This window comes from Chrysoperla carnea, chromosome 4, assembly GCF_905475395.1.
Source record: "Chrysoperla carnea chromosome 4, inChrCarn1.1, whole genome shotgun sequence".
Classification (NCBI taxonomy): Eukaryota; Metazoa; Arthropoda; class Insecta; order Neuroptera; family Chrysopidae; genus Chrysoperla; species Chrysoperla carnea.
In genome coordinates this window covers 60,334,136-60,357,638 of record NC_058340.1, presented here as the reverse complement: position 1 = coordinate 60,357,638, position 23,503 = coordinate 60,334,136, and the positions used below count along the sequence as shown (strand labels likewise).

Sequence of the window (23,503 nt, the reverse complement as noted above, 5' to 3'; positions counted from 1 at the left end):
TAAATAAGTTTGCTATAAGTATGTGTATAATGAGAACGAACGGGGTAGTTTTATATGTTGTCGTGGTATCATTTGTATATGTATGTGTGTGTTGTGATTTATATGAAACCGCATTGTGACACTCGACAATCCCTCATTGAATGAGTGTGTAAATGTGACTAACCGACGCCCGAATACAGTTTATATAATGATCTAATTAACCCTGTCTCCTGAGTGGTGTTGTAAATCAGCCCAATGCGCATCGAGTTTCTGTAACTTGACACCATCTATTCATATACTACAATCATACATATAACTAGCTCTTCATCCGTTTATGTCATGTATTATTATTACTGGCTAGGAAATACTAGTAAACTGGTAAGCAAAAATAAATATAGTATCATAAATTTCATCATGGAAATTTTATCTCAATATAAATATATACAAGGTGTTCTATAATTAACTGGAGAACTTTCCACTTCCTGAATAAGCTTATGAAGACGAACGAAAAATCTCTTTGCCAAATTTCGATCTGAATCCTCAATTAGATAATTAACCAAATAAATTATAAAAAAAGAAATAAATTTATCCAATGACATAGCGCTTAGAAATAGAAGGTGGGGTTTAATAAAAATTTAAAAAAGTGATAATTTGATAATTACATGCAACAATTAAGACAACAACAATAATTGCTGTCTTTATTATTGCATTTAATTATCAAGTTATCTATCTCACTTTTAAATTTTGATTAAATTCCACCCAATAATTACCATGGTATGTAATAATACTCAAAGGCCAGTGAGTGAGGTTGAATAAAAATTTAAAAATCATGAGATAGATATTATGATAATTAAATGCGAGGATAAAGATATCCTTCTATTTCTAAGTGCTCTGTCATTGGATAAATTTATTTATTTGATTAATTATTTCGGAAATTGAATCTCAAATAGAAATTTAGTAAATAATTCTGCAATCATTTATAGAACACTTTGTATAAACGAAATACCACTGACTAACTCATCACGAGATCTCTAAAACTATACACCCAATTGACTTTAAATTTAGCCCAGTTACTCTTTTAGCAATGTAGACACTTAGTAAGAACGAGTTTTTGAAAAAGTAACTCCTAAGGTAGTGAAAAAGTGGATGCAATTTTTTATATGGAAACCCAGCGTAAGTAATCATATAGACAAATATAGATCAACGTTTGATCATCATGTCAATGTTACTAAGGTTTTTTTTATCTTCATGCCGTTTATAATATTTACAAAGAGAATTAGTATGCTAGGAATATTTCTTCATAAATCAAATGTCTGAAACTATATTTTATCGGTGTATAAAAATTTGAAACAATGGTTAAAACGCTTTATATATATATAAAGTTCAAAACTGGCAGAGAAAGTAGAGGTCAAACCCTTGAAGATGAAACTTAAAATTGTTTCTGCAAGTTCTCTTATATACTGTATTAGATGCTCGTAAATAAAGAATTTTTTGAAATTCAACCCCTAATACTCCAATATACGAGGAGAAAAAACATGAAATATCTCTTACCGTTTAGAATCTAAATTGGCTACTAAAGAAACCCGAAGAACTAGGTCCAATCTAATGTCAAAACATGATGTCTCCCATCAAACTCTGCAACTTTTGCTTAAGTTATTTTTTGATTTGTTAACCAAAAGTAGCTATTAGCCATTATAGATTGAAACGACACACCCTGTATACTGTATTGTGAGCGTTCCGAGTTCTGATAACGAAAGTAAAAGCCAGATTGAAGACCTCCATCAACAAACATGCTCCTTTGACCTTCTTTTAAGGGTATAAACGACAGTATCCATCACATATTGCCAGGTCTGATGGCGAAGACAGGTCTGGTGCTGAAGAAAGGGCGCTTGCTTGGTTTCCAAGGGAAGGAAGGCCAAGTGCAGCTCAAAGCAGGCAAGATATTAAATATGAAGAATGGGAATATTATGTGATGGTATTTTTTTAAAGAAACATAATTATCCTATGAAGCGGGCGAGTAACGGATAGTTATTCATAATATTTTATGTTTAAATATCTGAACCTTTATTTTGACAAAATTCAGGTGTTGGCTAAATAGAATTGGTTTATATTCTTGCCACTATATGGCTGAGATCTGAACTTTAAGCCTCAAGAAATTTGGTAGAATATTGTTTGTTGAGAAAAAATAACAGATGATAGATCGTTATGTATTTATGACAAAGGGATCTGTTTTTTTAGTTTCATATCTTCTTATTAATGAATATTTTATTTTAGTTGAAACAAAGTTGAATAATTGTCTATGAAAAGTAAAAAAAAAAAAAACTATTAATATCAATCAAAAGGAATTATAACTCTGTATGATGAGTTTAAATTCTTGTAACATAGGAATGCTTGAATAGATGACAATGATGATAACTTGTCAATAACATAACATTTTTATATAGCGAATTTAATTTTACGTTGAATATTATTGAATAATGAACCAAATAAGAACAAAGCGACAACCATTGTATTCTTTTTTCCTACATAATCGCATATGCATAAATTTCTCTATTACTTTAAAAAAAATAAAAATAAAAATTCATTTCTGTTTTATTTTAAAAATTGCTTTTTTACAAATTTTCGATTTCAGAGTGGTAGATTTCTTTATTGACATATTTTGGTTTATATTTTGAAAAAAAAAGTTCTTTATGTCCCAAAATAAATGCCAAATTATTCCAATTTTGTCTTCACATCCATAATTTCCAATAGTTCTATTTTTTATCTCTGTCTAAAAAGCGGAGTGTTTTGTCCCTGACTAAAAAGTTTAATGTGTTGGCCCACCCAAAGATGTTGGTTTTGTTTGCATAATTCTAAGAATTTCTTAATATTACATAATATAAAAATTAATATAAAAAAAACTTCATACTTTTATCAGCATGATATTTTTACTCGTACAAATATTTTTTCGATCTAGTTTATTATTCCGCTACATAATCAATAATTATTGAAGCGTACTTTGTTGTTGCAATATTAATAAGTAGGAGTATTGAATGTACAGTAGAATCTCGATAAGTTAAAGTCCAAGGGAAACACAAAATATTTTAAGTTATAGAGGTTTTAAGTTATCAAGTGTCTATGTTAGGTAAAGGTTAATATAGAGGTATGTACATGTTTCTATGTACGCTAGTTAATATAGAGGTATGTACATGTTTCTTTGTAGTTACTGAGGGCCTATACAGAGATTATTTATTTAAGTTGTAGAGGTTGCGTATTTTAAGTTATAGAGGTTTTGGGCTCTGATGGGAAGGGAACATAGTATTTTTTGAAGTAACAGAGGTTTTTATGTTACCGAGGTTTAAGTTATCGAGATTCTACTGTAGCATATTTTCTAGTTGTAGGTAATAATATTATATTAGCAATCATCATGACGTTAGTGGACACAGAACGCGTGTGATTCTCACACATGTACCTGACATTTTTTCCTATATTTCATTCATATCAAATCAACCAATTATGATAGATTAAGAAATATGTGAATATTATTCTTATGTAACTGTTTTTTTTTCTTCTTTTGGTGTATATTCTCGCCTATATCTAATTAGTTATGCCTCATTACATCACCACCCACTCTCTCATATTAAAATTTAGTCGAAATAATTGTATTATTTTTTGATCTAACTAAATAACTGATGTAATATCTGGATGACCTAGCTTTGCTCGGTATTTTTAAAAAGACACAAATTTTATCACTAATAGAAGACCGTTTTAAATGTCTCCACACAAATACCAATCTGAATGTCCCGGTAATGTATTTTATTTAGTTAACTACGATATACACCAATAGATGTCAGGAAGAGTAGTATTTTGCAGTGCATGTTTCCGTTTTTCATGAAAAGACGGATAAAACGTTTTTAACACGCTTTTATAAGCTTGGCTGTATGTTTGTTTGTTTGTATGTATGTATGTAACTATGTAACGGAATCTTTGAGCATGATTTTCACCGGTTTCTAAAAATCTGATTAACTTGAAACTTTGCATACGTCTCAAGAACCGGTGACAATGCAATAATTCGTTAATAATTTCCCATTATCCTTGTTAGGGCCGCCAGGATAAATATATTCTTTTCATATATCCTCTATGAGAGTGAACACGATAACTGAAAAACGAAAAGAGATATCAAGATGAAATTTTTATAGCGTACTCAGGACCTAAAAACTGAGGTCAAGTTCGTAAATGAGCAATATGGGTCAATTGGGTCTTGGGTCCGTAGGACCCATCTTGTAAACCGTTAGAGATAAAACAAAAGTTCAAATGTAAAAAATGTTCTTTATAAAAAAATAAACAACTTTTGTTTGAAATTTTTTTTTGTAAACTTCACTGTTTACCCACGAGGGCGTAGCTATGGAACTGCTGAAAGACGAATGTTGCCACTAATCCTGAGTTGGGCTTCGACTGTTCACAAAATGCAAGGTTGCACAGTTGATCATGCAGTCATTTATCTAGGCTCACGACTGTTTGCTGCTGGCACTTAGTCGTGTAAGAACCTTAGACGGTATTCGCATTGAAGAACTTGATTGCTCTAAGTTAACAGGAAAAACCCCGTGCAATAGTGATGCTTTAAATGAGATGAATAGATTACGAAACGATTCGTAATACATTTTAATACCACATACCCACAAAAAACTAATTGATAAATCGTACTAAAAAGTATAAAATAAATAATAGTTTAAAAAAACTAAAAAAACACGCTTTTATAGCAAATCGAACTAAAAACTTAAAAATAATTTTTAATAACAAAGAGTTTATATTACCGTAGCAGAAGGTTATACAATCAATCATAATTAATTACTTAAAAATAAAAATATAATAAAATTTAAGTTACAAACAGAATTATTAAATTCAGAGTGAAAAGCGTGGGGTGCATTTCACTACATTTCCATAACTCTCCACTCATAGATAGTTGCCAATAAAATGATTGTATAACCTTTAATATGTCAAGCACCCCACGACTTTTCACTCTGAATTTAATAATTCTGTTTGTAACTTAAATTTTATTATATTTTTATTTTTAAGTAATTAATTATGATTGATTGTATAACCTTCTGCTACGGTAATATAAACTCTTTGTTATTAAAAATTATTTTTAAGTTTTTAGTTCGATTTGCTATAAAAGTTTTTTTAAACTATTATTTATTTAAAAATTAAATCTTGCTAGGTCGATTTTTCGCCCCAAAAGAATTGCTCGTTTAAATATATAAGATGTTTAGTAAAAAATTAGAAAGTTTCATTACTCGTTGCTAATTTTTTGACGGAGTGCAGGCCGAACTAACCAAACAGTAACATTAACGATAAGAGTAATTACGATTAGCTAATTCATACTGATGTTGACTATTTGGCAGTCGAAATACTTATTTATATAATACAAAAATTTATCTACGAAATTGGGGCAAAAATCGAATTTTGAAATATCCTAGAAATATCTTTGATAATATTTATATCTCGGATTAAAAAAAAAACGAAAATTGGGATAGTGATACAAGTTTTTACAAAGCAATATGAATTTAAAGTTTCGAACGATATTAAAAAGATACAGAATTTTAAATCCAGAAGTGCCAACTTTGCTTAGAAAGCTTATATCTTGATCCAAAAAGTTCGTACGAAAATTTTCATTTATACGTCATTTTCAAGAAAAATAAACAAGCTTTCGAGGGAGCTAAACAAATTTGTTGTAAAATAAACTTTAAAATTTTGGTACGCTTCTAAACTTCATATAAAATTTAGGGATAACATTTTTCATGATTTAAACCCTCCGTGCAAAGCGACAAAGGGGTAATAAAAATTTTTGAACAATAGATTCCAAAACTAGAAAGTACAAGTTTTCAAACGAGCTCTTACGATTCGAAATTCGATCATTTTTCGCAGAGGTACAGCTGTTTGATATTATGGTAAAATTTTGTGCTAGAAAAATTTTCCTTTAATACTTGGGTTCTGTATAATTAACGAATGTGGTAAGGCTATTTTTTAAACTCATAATTTTTGTTCTTTGTTTTCAGACTGGTTCAATTTCCATGCTTTTACGGTATTCGCATCATCAAATCTTCGTATTCATCGGTAAGTGATTAATTTTCTAACTGTGTTGGGAGTGAATTTGAAGATTTTAATTATTTATTTTTCACTTACTCTAAGCAGCAAATTTTTACATTTTTTTGATAAATGTTATTTCATGTACAGAAATGAAAAATACAGTTATTATAAGCGACCTAGCAGAGTAATAGGAAAATTTATAGGACTAAGAATATTAAAAAAAAAAAATTGACAAATATCATGTTTTAGCCACAGATTTTATGCCTTTTTTTGCTCATCCTCTGCTCTTTCGCTTTTTTTCTGAATCTACATTTTTCTGAATCAACAAATTTCATCAAAATCGGTCCATCCCGTTTAGGAGGAGTTCAATTTTTGTTCACCCAAAAATCCTTTCATTCGTTTAGGAGCTACCATAACGTGAAAACATCATGAAAATCAGGTCTTATTGATTCGTTTGTGGCATCGTAGCTCCTAAACTGATTAACTGATTTTGATTTTTGTGTGGTATTTCTATCGATAATGATCTTAGATATGTTTCAAAAAAATCTGTTCAGCCGTTTAAAGATCATAATAACTTTTCTGATTGTTATCTGGTACGGAATTTTAAACTCGCACTTGAAATATAGCTACGAACATTCTCAATCCATTTACCTTCCATAAAAAATTAAAATTGGTTCGTTCGTTTAGGAGTTACGATGCTACCGACAGACACGTAGATACGCAGACACGTCAAACTTATAAAACTCGTCTTCGTTAGTCGGGGGTTCATAAAGGAAACGTTGATAAATTATATTATAATTAGTAAAAAATATGATATAAAGATATGGATAAAGGGGTGAATAATCTAGTCATAGTATTTAAGAGACATTCTATGAAAATAAATTTTCCAATAAATAAAAATATAAATAAAGTGAATAAGAAAACTATTTAAATACAAAACAACATATTTAATTTGATTAGATTCGATAAATATAAATATACTTTCAAGAAATGAATATATTATAACAATTTATTTAAATTAATGCAAATGTGATTTGTAATTAAATTAACGCACTTAAGTGCAAAATTACATATACAGTCCATCCTTATAATTTGTAAATTAAATTTTCATCACATTCAATTTTCTACCAGTACCAGTAGCAAGGTAGTTGTTATAGATAGCAAGCAACAAGCACATCATTTGCCTGGTAGAATATAACACGTTCATTTTGTAATAAATACCTTTTACTTCTTCACTTTAGTCCTTCGTTCTCTTCTATAAATACAGAGTATTGCAAAATCTATCATAATATGATAATATCTATCATTCGATTCTATTTTGTTTTAAAATTTGAAATAAATATCAATTTTCTCGATCAATTTTTGCCAGTGTGCAGATGACAGCAAATTAGCAATGAGTTACATACGCTATTTATATCTAATTCATACTGATGATGACTACTTGGTAGTGGAAAAACGTATTTATATAATACAAAAATTGGAAAGAAAATTGGGGCAAAAATCGAAATTTATTTCGAAAAGCCCTTGAGGATTTATTATCTTTGATAATACATATATTAATATTTCAAATTTGATTGCCAAACTCTAAATCATTTCAAAATAGCACCTTACACAAACATCATGGGAAAACACTTTCGGCGCAGTTGCCTTTTACCGTTTTTAGCTTCATTGTTAGGATTACTACGTGAAAGATTCGAATATATATCCGGTAAGAGATGATGATTAAATGTCTCAATAGTCACCTTTTTCTTTGTTTTGCATTGAAAGTTGTTTTTTGGTGTAGTTAGATAACCACTCCATCAGAAACAGGCCAATTGAGTTATCGGAACTTCGCCCCCGGCTGTTTTGTAAGCCTCAATCTACCTGCTCTTAACGGATGTATGATATTTTTGTTGTAGCTCTCAATTTACCGTGTCGTCCAATTTACGTTTACTGTGTTTGTTAGTGCAATTAAATTTTTTTTTTTATATTGAAGAAGAAAGTCTGTGCTTTATTTTTAGTATTTAATTTTAATGTTTCTATTAATATAATTAAATATACCTAGTGTTCAATTTACATCTAGGCGTAGGCCTATCACAAGTATGACCGAATACATGCGTTAAGTAATGAATCTAAGAAAGAGGTGTTAAAGACTTGCGTTGAAGCTTCGATATGCATTGAGTTAGTTGTAAGACGCTTAGAGTTGTAAGACATACTTTTGCAATTTCATATAACATCTATAATACCTCTTACTTAGATGCATTGCTTAACCCATGTACTCTGCCATACTCGTGGTACGTCTATGCCTAAATGTAAACTAAACGATTAGTATGTGATTGCATTTTTGCTGTTAAAAATTTTTTTCATTAAATTTATCATACTCAATGCTTTTTATTTATGTGTCAGGTTTTGTCGGGTAAAATTTTTTGTAACATGATAAAGTATTCTATAATATGCTTATGAAAAATGGTCAAAATTATGCTTACGAAATTAATGAATGGCTCCTTATCCAATTGGACTATACGAGCTCAATGAAAGAAAATTCAATCTGACTTTAGGTTTTCAAATTTGGAATCGTATCGCTTTTTCCAAGCACACCTTTTGCTAGATAAGTTTCAAATAACCGAATGAATAATTTTGTTTTTCCAATGAAAATATTAGGGAAATAGGAAAAGTATTTTTTTAAATACACAGTATTTAGATGTTTATAATATATACATATAAAACAGATTATAACCGGTACTTAATTACGGTCAATTTAACATGCATGGCAATATGTATGTAATCCTTATTATTTGGCATTGACTACGTTTAAAAAACAAATTTTACAACTGAATAATAATAGTTATATAATATTCACATTTATTCCTCTCAATAAAATACATTCATTGTTTTTTTAAAAGTTATGTTATATATGTATGTCACTACAAAAATATTATTTAAAAAAATATGAATAAATTTATCATCTATTCTATTTTACAGTCAAACGTATATACATACTAGGGATGAAACGATACCAGTAAAGTATCGATAATTTTACTCGTACAGTATCGATTTTAAAGTATCGATACTTACTCGGTATCGACTGAAAAGTATCGATACTTACTCGTATCGATTTTGTTTGTTTGTAAAAATTAGAATAAAATAAATAAATAGAAACAATGTCGTTAATAATTATTGATATTCTTTGTTAATAAATTTTTAACTTAATTAAGACAATCGTTTAGACAAATTGCCAAAGAGTTTGAAAACTGGCTTGCAGTCTAGTTTAACCCCCTTAACTCTCAGATCAGTTTAGACCGTTAGGTCTCCTGGCGTTGTTTGTACGTACAATCGAATTTAAACATTTAGAGATAAATTTGATAATTTTTCTCATTTTATTTGTGTTTTCATTGTGTGGAAATATAAGAGATTAAAAAGTGATCGAAAGGTAAGAGGTTAAATTATTACAACTTTTGGTATACCCAACTTTTTCTAATAGCTTCGATTATTTTGTGAATTAAATCTAACATCTAAGTGTAAAGTTCATAATGCTATTCTGATATAAAACCAGCTTAGATTTATTGTAATTATTTGCAACAGTTGTTCGAACTGTAATCGAACACCAGATCTTGCAAAGTTGAGCAAATAAGAGAGCCCGTCCTACTATTTAGCTATTGATTCTATTGATTGTTTCATTGATTCTACTATTCAACTATTTATTCATGTAGGTTCAAACCAAATATTTAGGCCGAATTTCAAACGTTCTTTAGTGAAATTCTGATAATTTTTGCTATTTGTTTAGAACGATTTTGGCAACTTGTTACGTAAATGGTACTCACCCATCTCGTAAATGGTACTAGATTTCCAAAATAAAATAAATAATATACAATCATAAATTAAAATGTTTATTTTATAAAAACTGCACACTAAATGAGTAAAAACTCAAAATAACATATAAAATTTGAATGTACGTGTTCAGCAATTCTATGTTGATTTAGGAAATATGATGCTATTTAAAAAAAAATCAAAATAACCTCTAATTAATTTAAAATATAGTATGACATTGATCGTATCAAATAGTAAATTGATTGTAGTTAAATAAATGGCAGAAACTAGAAACGTTTCGAAAAATTATCGGTAAATAAACTAAACCTAACAGCTAGATCAAAATGTTAAAATATTGTAACAAACTTTGATTTTTATGTCGCCTTTTAAACCGCCATATAAAACGGCCATTTTTTTAAATATATATATATTACTGATTTATCATTCAGTTTATGCATTCATCGACAAAAATACTACTGGCTATTAGAAAACCCTTCGGTGGAATTAAGAACCGGTACTCAAGATACTTAAGTCTATCTAAAATTTATTTTTCGAAAAATAAATTGTACATATTTATGCAGTTATCTATATAAAACTACTAGCTTGATACTCGCCCACTTCGCTGAACTTAAAAATAAAGATCACGGCTTAATGGCTTCCACCTCTCTTGCTCTCGATTACCCTCTTCCATGACACTCGAAATAGGGGTAGGGATTGTTTTATACAAATAAAATATATATACAGAATTTAATTTGTTTTTAAATGTTAAGTAGGCTTGATTCATTCAGTGTATTAGATCAGTTGGCCCTGAAGTGTATCGCGTTTACTATTTAACAGAAATAATTAATTTTTGGTTCAAAATGATGCTCATAGATGGCGTATTGAAATATCATAGACTATATTACATAAATAATAGCTCATGTGTTATTCTGATGTATGAGCTATATTATTGTTTCATTCAAATCCATTCATTAGTTTTGGGTGAAAGTGTAACAAACACACAAACAAACAAACAGACAAATACCCTTACTTTCAAATTTATAATATATAGAGAAAGGAATTTACAAAATGTTACTTATTACATTAAATAAATTGATCAAGACATAAATGGGATATATTTATGGTTGAATCTGTAAGCACTTCTATGGTTAAGTCCATGGACAAAAGATTTATGATCAAATCTTTGCCTATGACATGTTTGAAGAGAAAGAAAAAATTACTTTTTTTTTATATAGTTCTATTTTTGCTTACGGATAAACTAGTTATAACCAGCTATGTATATGTAGTTATTAAGATAAGTGAATTACAATTATTTTATTTTCTAATTGCATGCATAAATGGTTTAAAAATAAATGTTATAAGATACTTTACAACGTTTTTCCTGGGAGCTAATTGTTGGATATTATTCGATTCGGTACAAGAATCCTCTTTCCAGTTACTTCATAATAAGAATATTGTATCACAATTTAAATATTGAAAATAGTACTTTGAATTTTTTAAATGTCAAAGGAGAAATCAAATTTAAATTTTAGTTCCTGTATCGAACCGATAAGTTTCCTCTGATCTGATAACAATGAACAACAAAATTTTATTTCCATTTTTTGCCAAGAAACATGAGTGTACATTTTAAAAAGTTTTTGGAGTGCTGGATTTAACTTATTAAACGATTGTCAAGGTGTAGGCGTTGAAATTAAATTATCGAATTTGCTTAGACAAAACAGCAAGATTCACAGAAGTCATTCTGACAAAAGTTTTTCACAAGTATTTTTGACCTAAGAAAAATGAATTCAAGAAATATCTAGCGTACATATATCAGAACAAACACAGACATTCTGTGGCGTAGAGTTTAGCTTGATTCTACCATATGTAACACCTCGGCACAAAACCGGCCACAAAACACGGATTAACGTGAAAAAAAATTTAATTGATCGCTATCTACACATTTCGATGTACACGAGTTTTTTGATGAAGGTATCACAAATTGAGAAGTAATTGCAATACAATTTACCTACAGCGCATGTGTGATCATTTGAGTTTATTAGAAAGATATGAGAGAACTGTATCTTTTGTTCGATTGCTTATTTAGCGTTTGTTTATTATTGTAGACAAATTTCTTTTCGATATTCTTCGAACATTTAATTATTATATAATTATTAAGGTTTATTATTAACAGCTATTCGTACCGTGAATGAGTTTTTTGGTGGCGTTTTCTATGGTAACGATACACTGCTTTATTTATATAATTGTGTACATGGACATATAATTCTATGGTTTCTATATACGATTTACATTGAAAATTTAATAATATTTCCTATCAAATTCTTAAGTAATTATGTTAATTTACATTTAAAAAATATTATTTATGAAATTTCGTTTCTTATTTTCACAATTTCTAATGTAACAAGTTTAATTAATTGTTGTTTTTTTTCAATAATTTTAATTTGACATTTGCTGTGTATATTACATGTAAAAAATTGGAAATTAGTCATAATAGCCACCTTTTATGCCAAAACTATTCACTAGAAGCGCTGGAATCGATTTAATTGTTCCTACCATGGCTATACAAGTATATAATCAAAAATTAAATTGTTTTGTTGAAACTCTTAATACAATCGAAATTTTGGGCCATTAGTTTAGGTAAAACGGCTTGAGATATGCTATATCTGGTTGAACGTTGTACAGACCTTACAGATACATCCTGTATGAATCTTATCTAAAAGATTTCTGGTTTAGCATACAATAAATATATTAAAACATAGTTATCGACTTATCGTCCTTAAAATCGCTAAAGGACGATATTATAATTGACTTTCACTGCAAATGATAGTAAATAAGTTGAGATTTCTCATAAAATTTTTGTTTAACCTATGGGTGTTATTTTATGCTAGGATATTATAGGTAGTTCTAGTTGCTAATATTGTTTTAATGTAAATTTAGTTTGATGTTTATAGATAGAACCGGACATAGTTTGTAGGCATCGGATCTCTTTTTATTGATATGAAAGTTTAACAAATAAGTAATACTATTATATCCAAATGGTTAGTATCTTTAGGACGACCAACGATACTATTATTAAAAGTTTGTAAATACGTTCACATACGTGTACATATAGATCCTTCAGAAGTAGAGCATAAATTCGTTTACAGATTTTCCGGTTACAAAAGTCGTATTGGGCGGTCAAAACTAGAAACTTTTAGGTAGATTTTCGAACAACCAAAACTTATTTCATTGTATATGTCAACGAGTTGAAATTGTACTTTCCGTTAGATTGTAAATACGGTATCAAAAAACATCCCAACTCACCCAACTCAATCCTTACAAACAAAAACCAACTCATTGAGTTGGGTTAAGTTATCACGGGTTAGGGTGGTTTTTGGGTTTTTTTTTTTGGAAGGTAAATTTACAATCTGGTTGGTTACGTAAACAGGGTTGTCACACTATACGACACGGAAGATTATGGCTAAACGGCCTGATTTTAACAAAATTTTCTTTCAAGGCTAGATGGAGAGTTATTGTCTGTACATTTTAAAATTATTTTCGTAATATAACAGGTTGGCGTAATAAGTCCCCGGTCTGACACATAGATGGCGTCGCTAGTATTAAATGCATATTATTTTTATATAGTACCAACCTTCAAATGATTCGTGTCAAAATTTGACGTCTGTAAGTCAATTAGTTTGTGAGATAGAGCGTCTTTTGTGAAGCAACTTTTGTTATTGTGAAAAAAATGGAAAAAATGGAATTTCGTGTTTTGATAAAATACTGTTTTCTGAAGGGAAAAAATACAGAGTCCGGAAACTCATTATCAAGCCAAGTTTTTGCTTCCACTGTATTTTTTCCCTTCAGAAAACAGTATTTTATCAAAACACGAAATTCCTTTTTTTCCATTTTTTCACAATAACAAAAGTTGCTTCACAAAAGACGCTCTATCTCACAAACTAATTGACTTACAGACGTCAAATTTTGACACGAATCATTTGAAGGTTGGTACTATATAAAAATAATATGCATTTAATACTAGCGACGCCATCTATGTGTCAGACCGGGGACTTATCAGCCAACCTATTACAGAGTGACTGGAAATGCGGAATACATCAAAGTTGTATTTTTTTTAAATAGAACACCCTGTTGATTGTTTCATTTTCACTTTAACTTTAACACGTTTTTTCGAAATATTCTGTATTTTCTGAAATAATATTAGGTCTATAATATCTTAATAAATAAAACTGGTCAACAAAAAAACAACTTTTGTGGAGAAATTGAACTGATTTTAAAAGAGCATTAAAACGCCCACAGTACAGTTCATTTAAAAGTTAATTTTCATTAATAATGTTTATATTTTTAAAGTGTCATGTTGAACTACATTTTCTTTTATAATAGGGGTCTACAGATTCTCTTAACGCCCAATAATAGTCCGCTAGGGGCAGGGCTCCACTATCCTTGATACCACTGTCCCATATATCCTGGCCCACTATATTGTAGTGGAAACGCTCACCGTGCTCATCACTAACGTCTCTCTTACATTGAGGTAAAAAATTTAAATATGAGTCCAGAGTATGTATTTTGAGGAACATTTTACAGCCAATACTGTTCCATAGTTTTTATTTTCAATTAATAAAAACATTTACCATGGATTTCCAAGCCTTACTCTCTTCTTTATTCAATTTGATATTATTCTTATTTGAGGCCCTATAAAAATTTCCTCAGACACGTTCGTAGGTATGCACGGCTTTTACATTCAATACATGTTAAGATCAGCACACCAGGAGCATATCTCAGAAAATCGAGCTAAATCAGCTGTGAAACGTCTATGGTTGATGAATAGTCACCGCGTACTTCTTAATGTTACAACTCATTATCAATGGGCAAAAACCTTGTTGACTAGTGTTATTGAAATTAAAAAAATAACCTGCCCGACTAATTAAGGATAAAATTTTTCGATATCTGGGGTATTTTCAAAATATCGAAAATTAAAAATTTTGTTTAATTGTTCAGCTTTCGATATTTTGAAAACCAAAACTGATATCGAAAAATTGTATTCCTATTTTTCGTCTGCATTTAAGAAGAACAAAATTCATCATCAAAGTTGATAATAAAGTACAAATAATTTCAACCATCACGTTTAAACTTGCCTTGGCGCTTGTACTATCTGAAATGGTATTCGCGACTAAAAAAGTTTGTTGGTATTTCTGAAAAAACTATATGATACTGATAATAATAATCATAATAGTCATTTACATGATGAGACGGTAGTAAGGTGGCTTGTAACGAAATTACAATGAAACTATCTACTTTATTTGATATTTACTATATACTTGAGAGTTGGTACATGTGTACAGGGTAAGGTTGTATATTGGTTTGTATATACTCATATATATGTTGTGTAGTATACCTCATAGTAGTGACCAGTGGTTTCGACGCCTCGGGCTGTTGTGGCTTTTGATGTTTCCTACTTCTCGGTGAACAAGCCACAGTAATGACCATATCGTGACCAGCAATCTCCGACCATACTCTATATAGTATATTCGTTCGCATTCGCTAGATATACTACTTCTACGATACTCTTTAAACTGACTTCCAATTTATTATTTAATGTGAGTTTGGTTGTTATTACCATATTCTACAACAAACCACTTGATTCTCTAATTATGAGATATTTCGTCTTCATTTTGAAAGTTATATATTGTGCTAATGCGTAATGTACTTTTTTTAACTCTATATTCAATCGAAGTATCGAAGAACACTCTAAATTAAATTACCTTTTTCCTTAGAGCCTTCTCCAAAATGAACCGATTTTGAGAATCATCCTTATTTTTTAGTTTTCCCAGGTACGGAACCCTAAACAAGCACTTGAAACATAGCTAAGAACACTCTTAAGTACCTTTCAAACGAAAAAAAAATCAAAATATGTCCATCCGTTTAGGCGCTACGATGCTACCGACAGATACACTCACATAGTGGCCAAACTTATAACACCCCCTTTTTTGGTTCGGGGTAAAAAAGAAGGCTACCTTCACTTCTTAAGCCTAGGTTATTTTTAATTATCTTGGGATAATGTTTCGTAAGACTCGTAATTCGTATTTCTTTTTTTGATAATCCCACAGGAAGCTGACATTTTTCCGGTATAAAAATATTCATAGTGCTAATTCAGGTAGCTAATAAACCCATCCCACCAAAAATATAAATGTATAAAAGGCCATAGTCCTACAAAATCCTATAATAAACTCAATAAGATCAGACCAAATAAGATGTGGAATCTCGTACAGAAAATTCTTCGAAAAAAATTAAAAAGATTGATATAAAATTTCGGTGACTTCCGATCCCCACCTCACCCCTATAGGAGAAAATAAGAAAATCATCAACCCCTTCTTTCCCCTTTTCAAATGATAAGACGTAGGAACTTTATCACAACTTTTTTTAAACATAAAAATTTTATTATTACTTATTATTGTTGTTCACATTTAATCATGCACACAATATTTACATCATGGTCTGTTCGATAAAAATTTTAATTCAAAATATTAAAATATTTTTAAGGTTAAAGTAAAAAGTTACTTAATAAAGACCTAATTTTTTTTACTAAAGTACGAAAATGAATGGTATTAAATTTCTTGTGTTCAATATATATTGCGAAACGGAATCTGTAAAATCAATTAAAACAAAATACATTTGTATAAGTCTAAGATTTCATTCGGATAGTTTGGAGTTTGAGTTCGGTATGATTTGTAATTTTTATACCATGTATATATGAAATATATCATAGTATATTAAGTTTAGTCCCAAGTTTGTAACGTTTAAAAATATTGATGCTAACAACAAAATTTTGGTATAGGTGTTGATAAAATCACCTAATTAGCCCGATTGTCCGGTTGTCTCTCCGTCTGCCTGTCTGTCCGTAAGCACGATAACTCAAAAACTAAAAGAAATATCAAGCAAAAATTTGTATAGCCTGCTTAGGACGTAAAAAGTGAGGTCGAATTCGTAAATGAGAAACATTGGTCAATAGGGTCTTGGGTCCGTAGGACCAATCTTGTAAACCGTTAGAGATAGAATAAAAGAGTCAAAAATGTTCCTTATAAAAAAATAAACAACTTTTGTTTGAAATATTTTTTTGTAAACATCACTCATTGTCTATCCACGAGGACACAAATTAGGTGCCAATTTTATAGTATGTATTATATGGGAATATTATTAATGTGTGTGGATATCTGAGAGTGGATATATTTCTTTACTTACGTAACGTCAAAAAACAAACGATTGCGTCATCAACACTGTCTATAGATGGCATTTAAACAATCAGCTCAGTCAATTGTTTGTTTTCAAGTTTGTTTAGCTCAGTAAAATGCTAGATGATTAAGATTTAAAAAATAATAATTAAATTTTATTGGTTTTAAATTATTTGGATTCGTTATTGTCCATAAAACAAACGCTAGATAGTTAAGATGTAAAAAATAATAATTACATTTTTTATTCATGCATAAGCAATTTTAAAAATCATAATAAATAACTTTATTACCGTCGATCATGTTTAATGTTGGTAATAATTTAAATATTAATGTCATTTAAATTTGACCTCAAGCATGGTTTAAAATATGAATTTTTAATCATATTGCACAAAAATGATTGTGTATAACAAACATAGGTGTATTACTTATTCTCGGACACCGAAATCACTCATTCGGAAGAATCTTATTTAAAGTAATGGTAAATTTGAACTCTTAAGGATGTATGAGCATGGTAGTGGGGGCACAAATTTAAAAATAGATATTTTCAATTTTGATGATAAATTTATATTATTACTTGACGATATAAGACGAAAAGTAAGAATAAAATTTTTCGATATCTGGCTTAATTTTCAAAATATCGAAAATTGAAAATTTTGTTTAATTATTTAGCTTTCGATATTTCGAAAAACAAGACACATATCGAAAAATTTTATTCTTATTTTTCGTCTACATTCATGAAGTTATAACAAAATTCATCATCAAAGTTGAAAATAAGATAAAAATAATTTCAACCCTTAATCTACCCTGCTCTTACATCCCTTATATGGACGGTGACACTTAGTTTTTTTCTTTTCTAATTCATTGCTAATATGTTTACTTTCTATTAAAAAGTTTTTTTTAAAATTTGTTTTAATTCATTCCAAATGAAAATTATCAAAAACTTCCAAAATATGTCGTTTTTTGAGATTCCTCCATAAGAGCCAATGTATTTTATATCGATTTTTAATGACTTTTTTCTTAAAAATTTGCACGGATACCTAAGCTGAAATTTTAACCACATATTCTTTGAGTAAAAGACTACCTACAAACAAATTTTGAGCCTTTAAATCAAACATTGTTGTCATGCTCATACATCCTTAAGATACAGTGCTTTAAAGCAATTTTTAGAACTGCACACTTTAAAGATAAAATTAGAAAATTATTAAAAAATTTTAGATTTAAAATTATTATTAATAAAAATGAAAATTTTACAATGCAATCATTATTAAAAATTATGATTTTTTACGGTAATTTCATTGTTTTGATGTTTTTCGACTTTTTAAGAAAAACGGTGTGCCGGAAAAAAAGTTTAGAGGTAAAAACTTGAAATTTTAACAAAATACGTTGTTTAAGACATAGTTTCGCCCTTTTATTTCGACCGTTCAATTGTTATTAAACAAATTAAGGCTCAAAAGTTAACCATTTGTTTCTGATTTTTTTTTCTGCTCAACAAACGGTCTTGTGCATATTTTATTTCTACCGAAAGGTTGTAAACAAATTAACTAAATCTACTGGCGAATTTGAAATGGAGCAAGTTGTAAATCTTCTGTATCCTCAACAAAATGATTGTTTGTTTTCGGGCCTTTACCATAAAATGCAAATAGTCATTAACGAAATCGATTCAAAAAACAACTATAAATATAGATAAAAATATAGTTCATCGAAATTAAATAACTGGTTCGCTGAAAGCAGGTATGTGTATTTCGTACATCTATATATGTTGATTCGCAAACATTCACTCGATAATCAATATTTTAAATTTATCATTAAAATTAGATTTCATTTTTGGAGTTAAAATTAATTAACTATTAAGATTATTATAAAGTTTTTGCTAAAAATTTTTTTTTTAATAACAAAAAGGACTCCTTAGAAATGATGAGGACTCCTTGGAAGTGTAAATAATAGCTCATAATAGGTGCTTTTACTACTTGTTGTGTTAAGAATCGTCGATGATACTAAACTATAGAGAAAATGACGACAACCCATAGAAAATTTTTGGAAAATGGGTGCCTGGCAGCTTCTGATAGGAAGACTGCTTACTTAGTAATGAGGACACACCTCGAACTTCACAACCTGCTCAAAGATTCAGGTATTGATACTGAAATTAAGAAAAAAATGACATCTAGACTAAAAGCCTAGTAGAAGTACAAAGAAGATATAATATAAAAAATGTATTTTAGAACTTTGTATGCAAGTATACATAACATTTTCTAATCTAGTTGAAATAAATACCACGATACTCCAAATAAAATTGTATATTGAGAAATTTTATTTAAAAATTATAACGAAAAAACATACAACACATTTACATTTCGATAAATATCGATATTTAGATTGCAACGCAACCATCGTCAGTAGCTAAATTTATTCATATAAAATATTACAAGCATTCTTTACAAAGTTTAAAGTAATGAATGTATTACCACCAATTACAGTAACATCAAATACAGTACCACCATTTAAGGTAACAAATAAAAAAATTATTGCGATAATAAAAATCAATATCTCATGTAGGACTAACCTTTGAAAGGCCGTTGTTCGGAAGGGAAGGTTTTTGAGGGTTGAGTCCTTAAGAACTTTCAAAAAATTTTAACCGAAACCAAAAGACATTTTGTCCGGGTCCTTGGAAAAATATTGCCGAAAATTAGTGGGACTTGATTTATTAAAATAGGAAAAATTTGGATGCGATAAGCAAAATCAATTTTTTTGGATCATAATGACGTCATAGATTATAAAAAACCAATTTTTTGGATATCTTGGCCAAATTTTGTTCGATTTGAATACTTGCTTTGGGTCGTATTTTCTATTTTTTGTGTTACGACTCCTTAGGCCAAATGTGCAAATCATGATACTTAAATTTTTAAAAATATTGCAGTAACGTTAAATTTGCCAAGAAATTTGAAAAGTATGGCCCAAAATTAGTGGGATTACATAAAATTTGGATGTGATAGAGCAAAATCAAATTTTTTGGATTTTAATGACGTCATAGAGTATAAAAAATCAATTTTTTAGATATCTTGGCCCTGGGAAATCTTGAAACTTGGAAATTGATTTTGCTTACTATCCACAATCAATTCTCAGCAATTCTCCTATCACCATTTGATGTATTATTGTAGGTTCATTTTAGATTTCTCATAAATTTATCTCAAAATTGTACCGTATCTCATAATTTCACTCTTATTCACCCCTATTGTTTAACAAGATATATTTGATTCTATCTCAATCTAATATAACTTTAGTTAAGATAAACTGAACTGTACTAAAGTCGAAATCAATAAAAAGAGAGGATATCCTAATATTTTCTTGGCATTGCTTAATAATAAATTCATTATTAACATTTTAAGTAATAAATTAAAAAAGTATTAGAAAAAATTTGCAAAACATCAGATTTTAATTTTATTAAACACTCTTTTGTAGTAACTTAAAAAACAAGCTGTTTTTTGTTGTAGTGAATAATGTATAAATACCCACAAACGATTTTTTTTTTATTTGCATAAATGATTTACTGACGGATGTTTCTGAATAAAGACGAACCACCCACCCAGCTTAAAAGAATTTACTAACAAAAAAACTAAACGAACAAGTTGTAGTAGATAAGATCTTGAGATACTAAACCAATAACTTTATGACTGAACTTTACTGATTAACTTAAAGTTGTTATTTCGCTATTTCATAGTGTCAGAAAATTCTAATTTTTTTGATCTTATATATTACCAGAGTGATACCCACCCGCTTTGCTGGGTTTAAATGTAAAGATTGATAAAGATTGCTCTCGCTTATCCCCTTTCTATAACACTCGATATAATGATAAGGATTGTTTTACACAGGTAAAATTCATGTATGGTTTTCTATTTTTTTAAATATATAATAGTAATTATTCATTGAGTATGTCAGAGAAGATGGCCGTGAAATATTTCATATTGACTAGTTTTACAGAAATCTGTAATTTATGGTAACGTCAAATGTCAAATTAAATTAATTTTAATTTTTTTTTTATTAATATATCTTTATAAATTATATCTCATGTGTTATTCTGTAGTATAAGCTATATTTCCTGTATAGTTTCATTAAAAACCATTCGCTAGTTTTAGCGTGAAAGCGTAAAAAACAACCAAACAAACAAACAAACATACTTACTTTCGCATTTATAATATATAGGGAATAGGGAATAGGGAATTACTTGATCAACTTTTTTTCTGTTTTACCCTTATTTTCCTTATTTCTTCAAGTTTAATAAGTCTAAGTTTGACAAACAATGTACTCACGGTCTAAAAAAACACGCTGGACAATTAATTTGTACGAAAAATATCATAAATTTAAATAAAAAGTTTACTAGACAAACATGTTAGTTTTTACAGATGCTCTCCTGATACTCTAGACATATAATTACTATTTTTAATACATGTTCTCCTAATATTAATTTAAGGACTTTTGACTTTTTCACCACTTTTTACGATATTTGATGTTTTTTGTCACGGATTCAGGGTAGCCACGGGTTACGGTAACTGGGGGAGCAGAATTCCGCACAGGTCGAGCTAAATTTATTTTATCACTTCAGATGATGTCTCACTTTACGAATTGAAAAGTGAAGTTGGTTTTAGAAAATCTTTACTAGTATGAAAGTTTAAAATTCCTAATTAAACAAAGAGGAAGATACCCACTAGTGACGTCATACGTGGATATTGCCATAGAGTTACATATAAAACATTGTTTTGTTAAAAGGAGTAGGTCAACCTTTGAATGCAATCTTTGATTGCTTATAACTTCTTCGTTTTTCTAGTCTAGTTTTACATTTTTATGGGTAATATGACCAATTCGACATCAGGATTATCCCCTATTACCATAAAAATTTGAAGTCGATTGACCGTCTCTAATTTGAGATAAATTAAGTAAAAGTTCGGATAATCAACTTGGAGAGCGAATGAGAGGTAATTTCTCATAAACCGTATAGAAAATCGATATGAACTTTTCGAAATGGACTTTTTGTTATCATTTTCACTTTTACGCTATCGAAATACGTTAACAAGATTTTTGTTTTTAATTTTGGGGATGACAACAATAATTTTCTATCAGACAGTTAAAAACGGACAAATAAGTAAGTATATCATTATGATATGATGGTAAATGTTAAATTGTTGATTTTCTTCTTTGTGAAAATTATCCATGTTATTATTTTATATTGCAACAAATCATTGATTTTAATCTAGAAAATTTTCATTATCATGGTATGTGTAAGGTAATTTCAAAAGGATTATATCCTATTTTAATTAAAAGTATGTTCGTATAAAAATACTGGGTGTCTTAGACCATCCGTATACTGCTTTCAAAATTCAAAACAGGCCGTTTGTTGTAAAATTAAAATCTTCTACTAGGAAAAAGGTCGCGGCAGATCGATGGAACATATGTTCAACTTTGGTCTCAATCGCAAAAGGCTTTCTCAAACTCCACCTCGTTTCTCACATCTCTCACCAGATGTAAGAAATATGAGAACACTTTCAATTAGGAAGATTTTCTCGAAAACTAAAAATTTGTATGAAATTATCTGAATTTTTCATCTTCTTCACCGTGATCGGAAAGTCAACGCTAACACATACATACAAAAACCGGCATCTTTTCAAGTACTTTCGCACAGAGTGGATTATGTTTCTGACGGATTAATTCTTATTTTGAATGAATATTTCAAACAGAGGTTTTCTTGAAAAGAACGTCTTTGTGACTTAATGTGTTCCTTTATCTCTTACCAGTTGCGAATACAATTTTAAGGCCGGAAGTTGAAAATTGGTTTAACCAGTCCGACATTGTTAATAAGTCCGACTATAATGTCGGTTTTCTTCTAAACGGGCAAGCAAAAACAAAACTCAAACAATAACTTAAATTTTCGAAAACTTTTTGAAGACCGGCGTGTTTTACGACCTATTATTTTATTATTATTATTGTTATCCAACTATCGCAAAACACGCAGGTCTTCAAAAAATTTCCGTTTGAGCTTTATATTTGTTTGCCCGTTTAGTGGAAAACCGGCAGAAGGGACATATTCTGGATTATGGAGAAATTTTTCAAATTAAAAGAGTTCTTGGAAAAATCCAATATAGACTTCGGTTTAAAAATGTGTTCAATCGATCCGGGGATGACCGTGTTCTCAATGCAAATTTTGATTTTACAATAAACAACAGTTCTTGGATTTTAGGATGGGTATACGTGTGGTCTTAGACACCCGGTATAGGTAGATACATATAATATTAATCTGTGCTTTAACAAACATTTCCTAAGTGTACGACGGAGGATACTTTACGAAAGTGAAGTAATTGTTGGTAATAAGTATATGGTACAAAAGCACATTATAAGGAGAGAGCCCTTTACAAGAAAAGAAATACACTTTTATAAAAAGTTAAGTTGTCTACTCAATG

At 29.4% G+C, this 23,503-nt stretch overlaps 1 protein-coding gene across 2 annotated transcripts in view; it reads left to right on the top strand.

Annotated features, from left to right (window-relative positions):
• Positions 1-23,503, top strand: part of LOC123299121 (membralin) — a 194,711-nt gene that overhangs the window by 8,357 nt on the left and 162,851 nt on the right. For both annotated transcript variants that reach the window (XM_044881361.1, XM_044881362.1), the window contains exon 5: positions 6,015-6,072. In XM_044881361.1, coding sequence (XP_044737296.1) covers positions 6,015-6,072 — 58 coding nt within the window. The remainder of the gene's footprint in view (positions 1-6,014; positions 6,073-23,503) is intronic.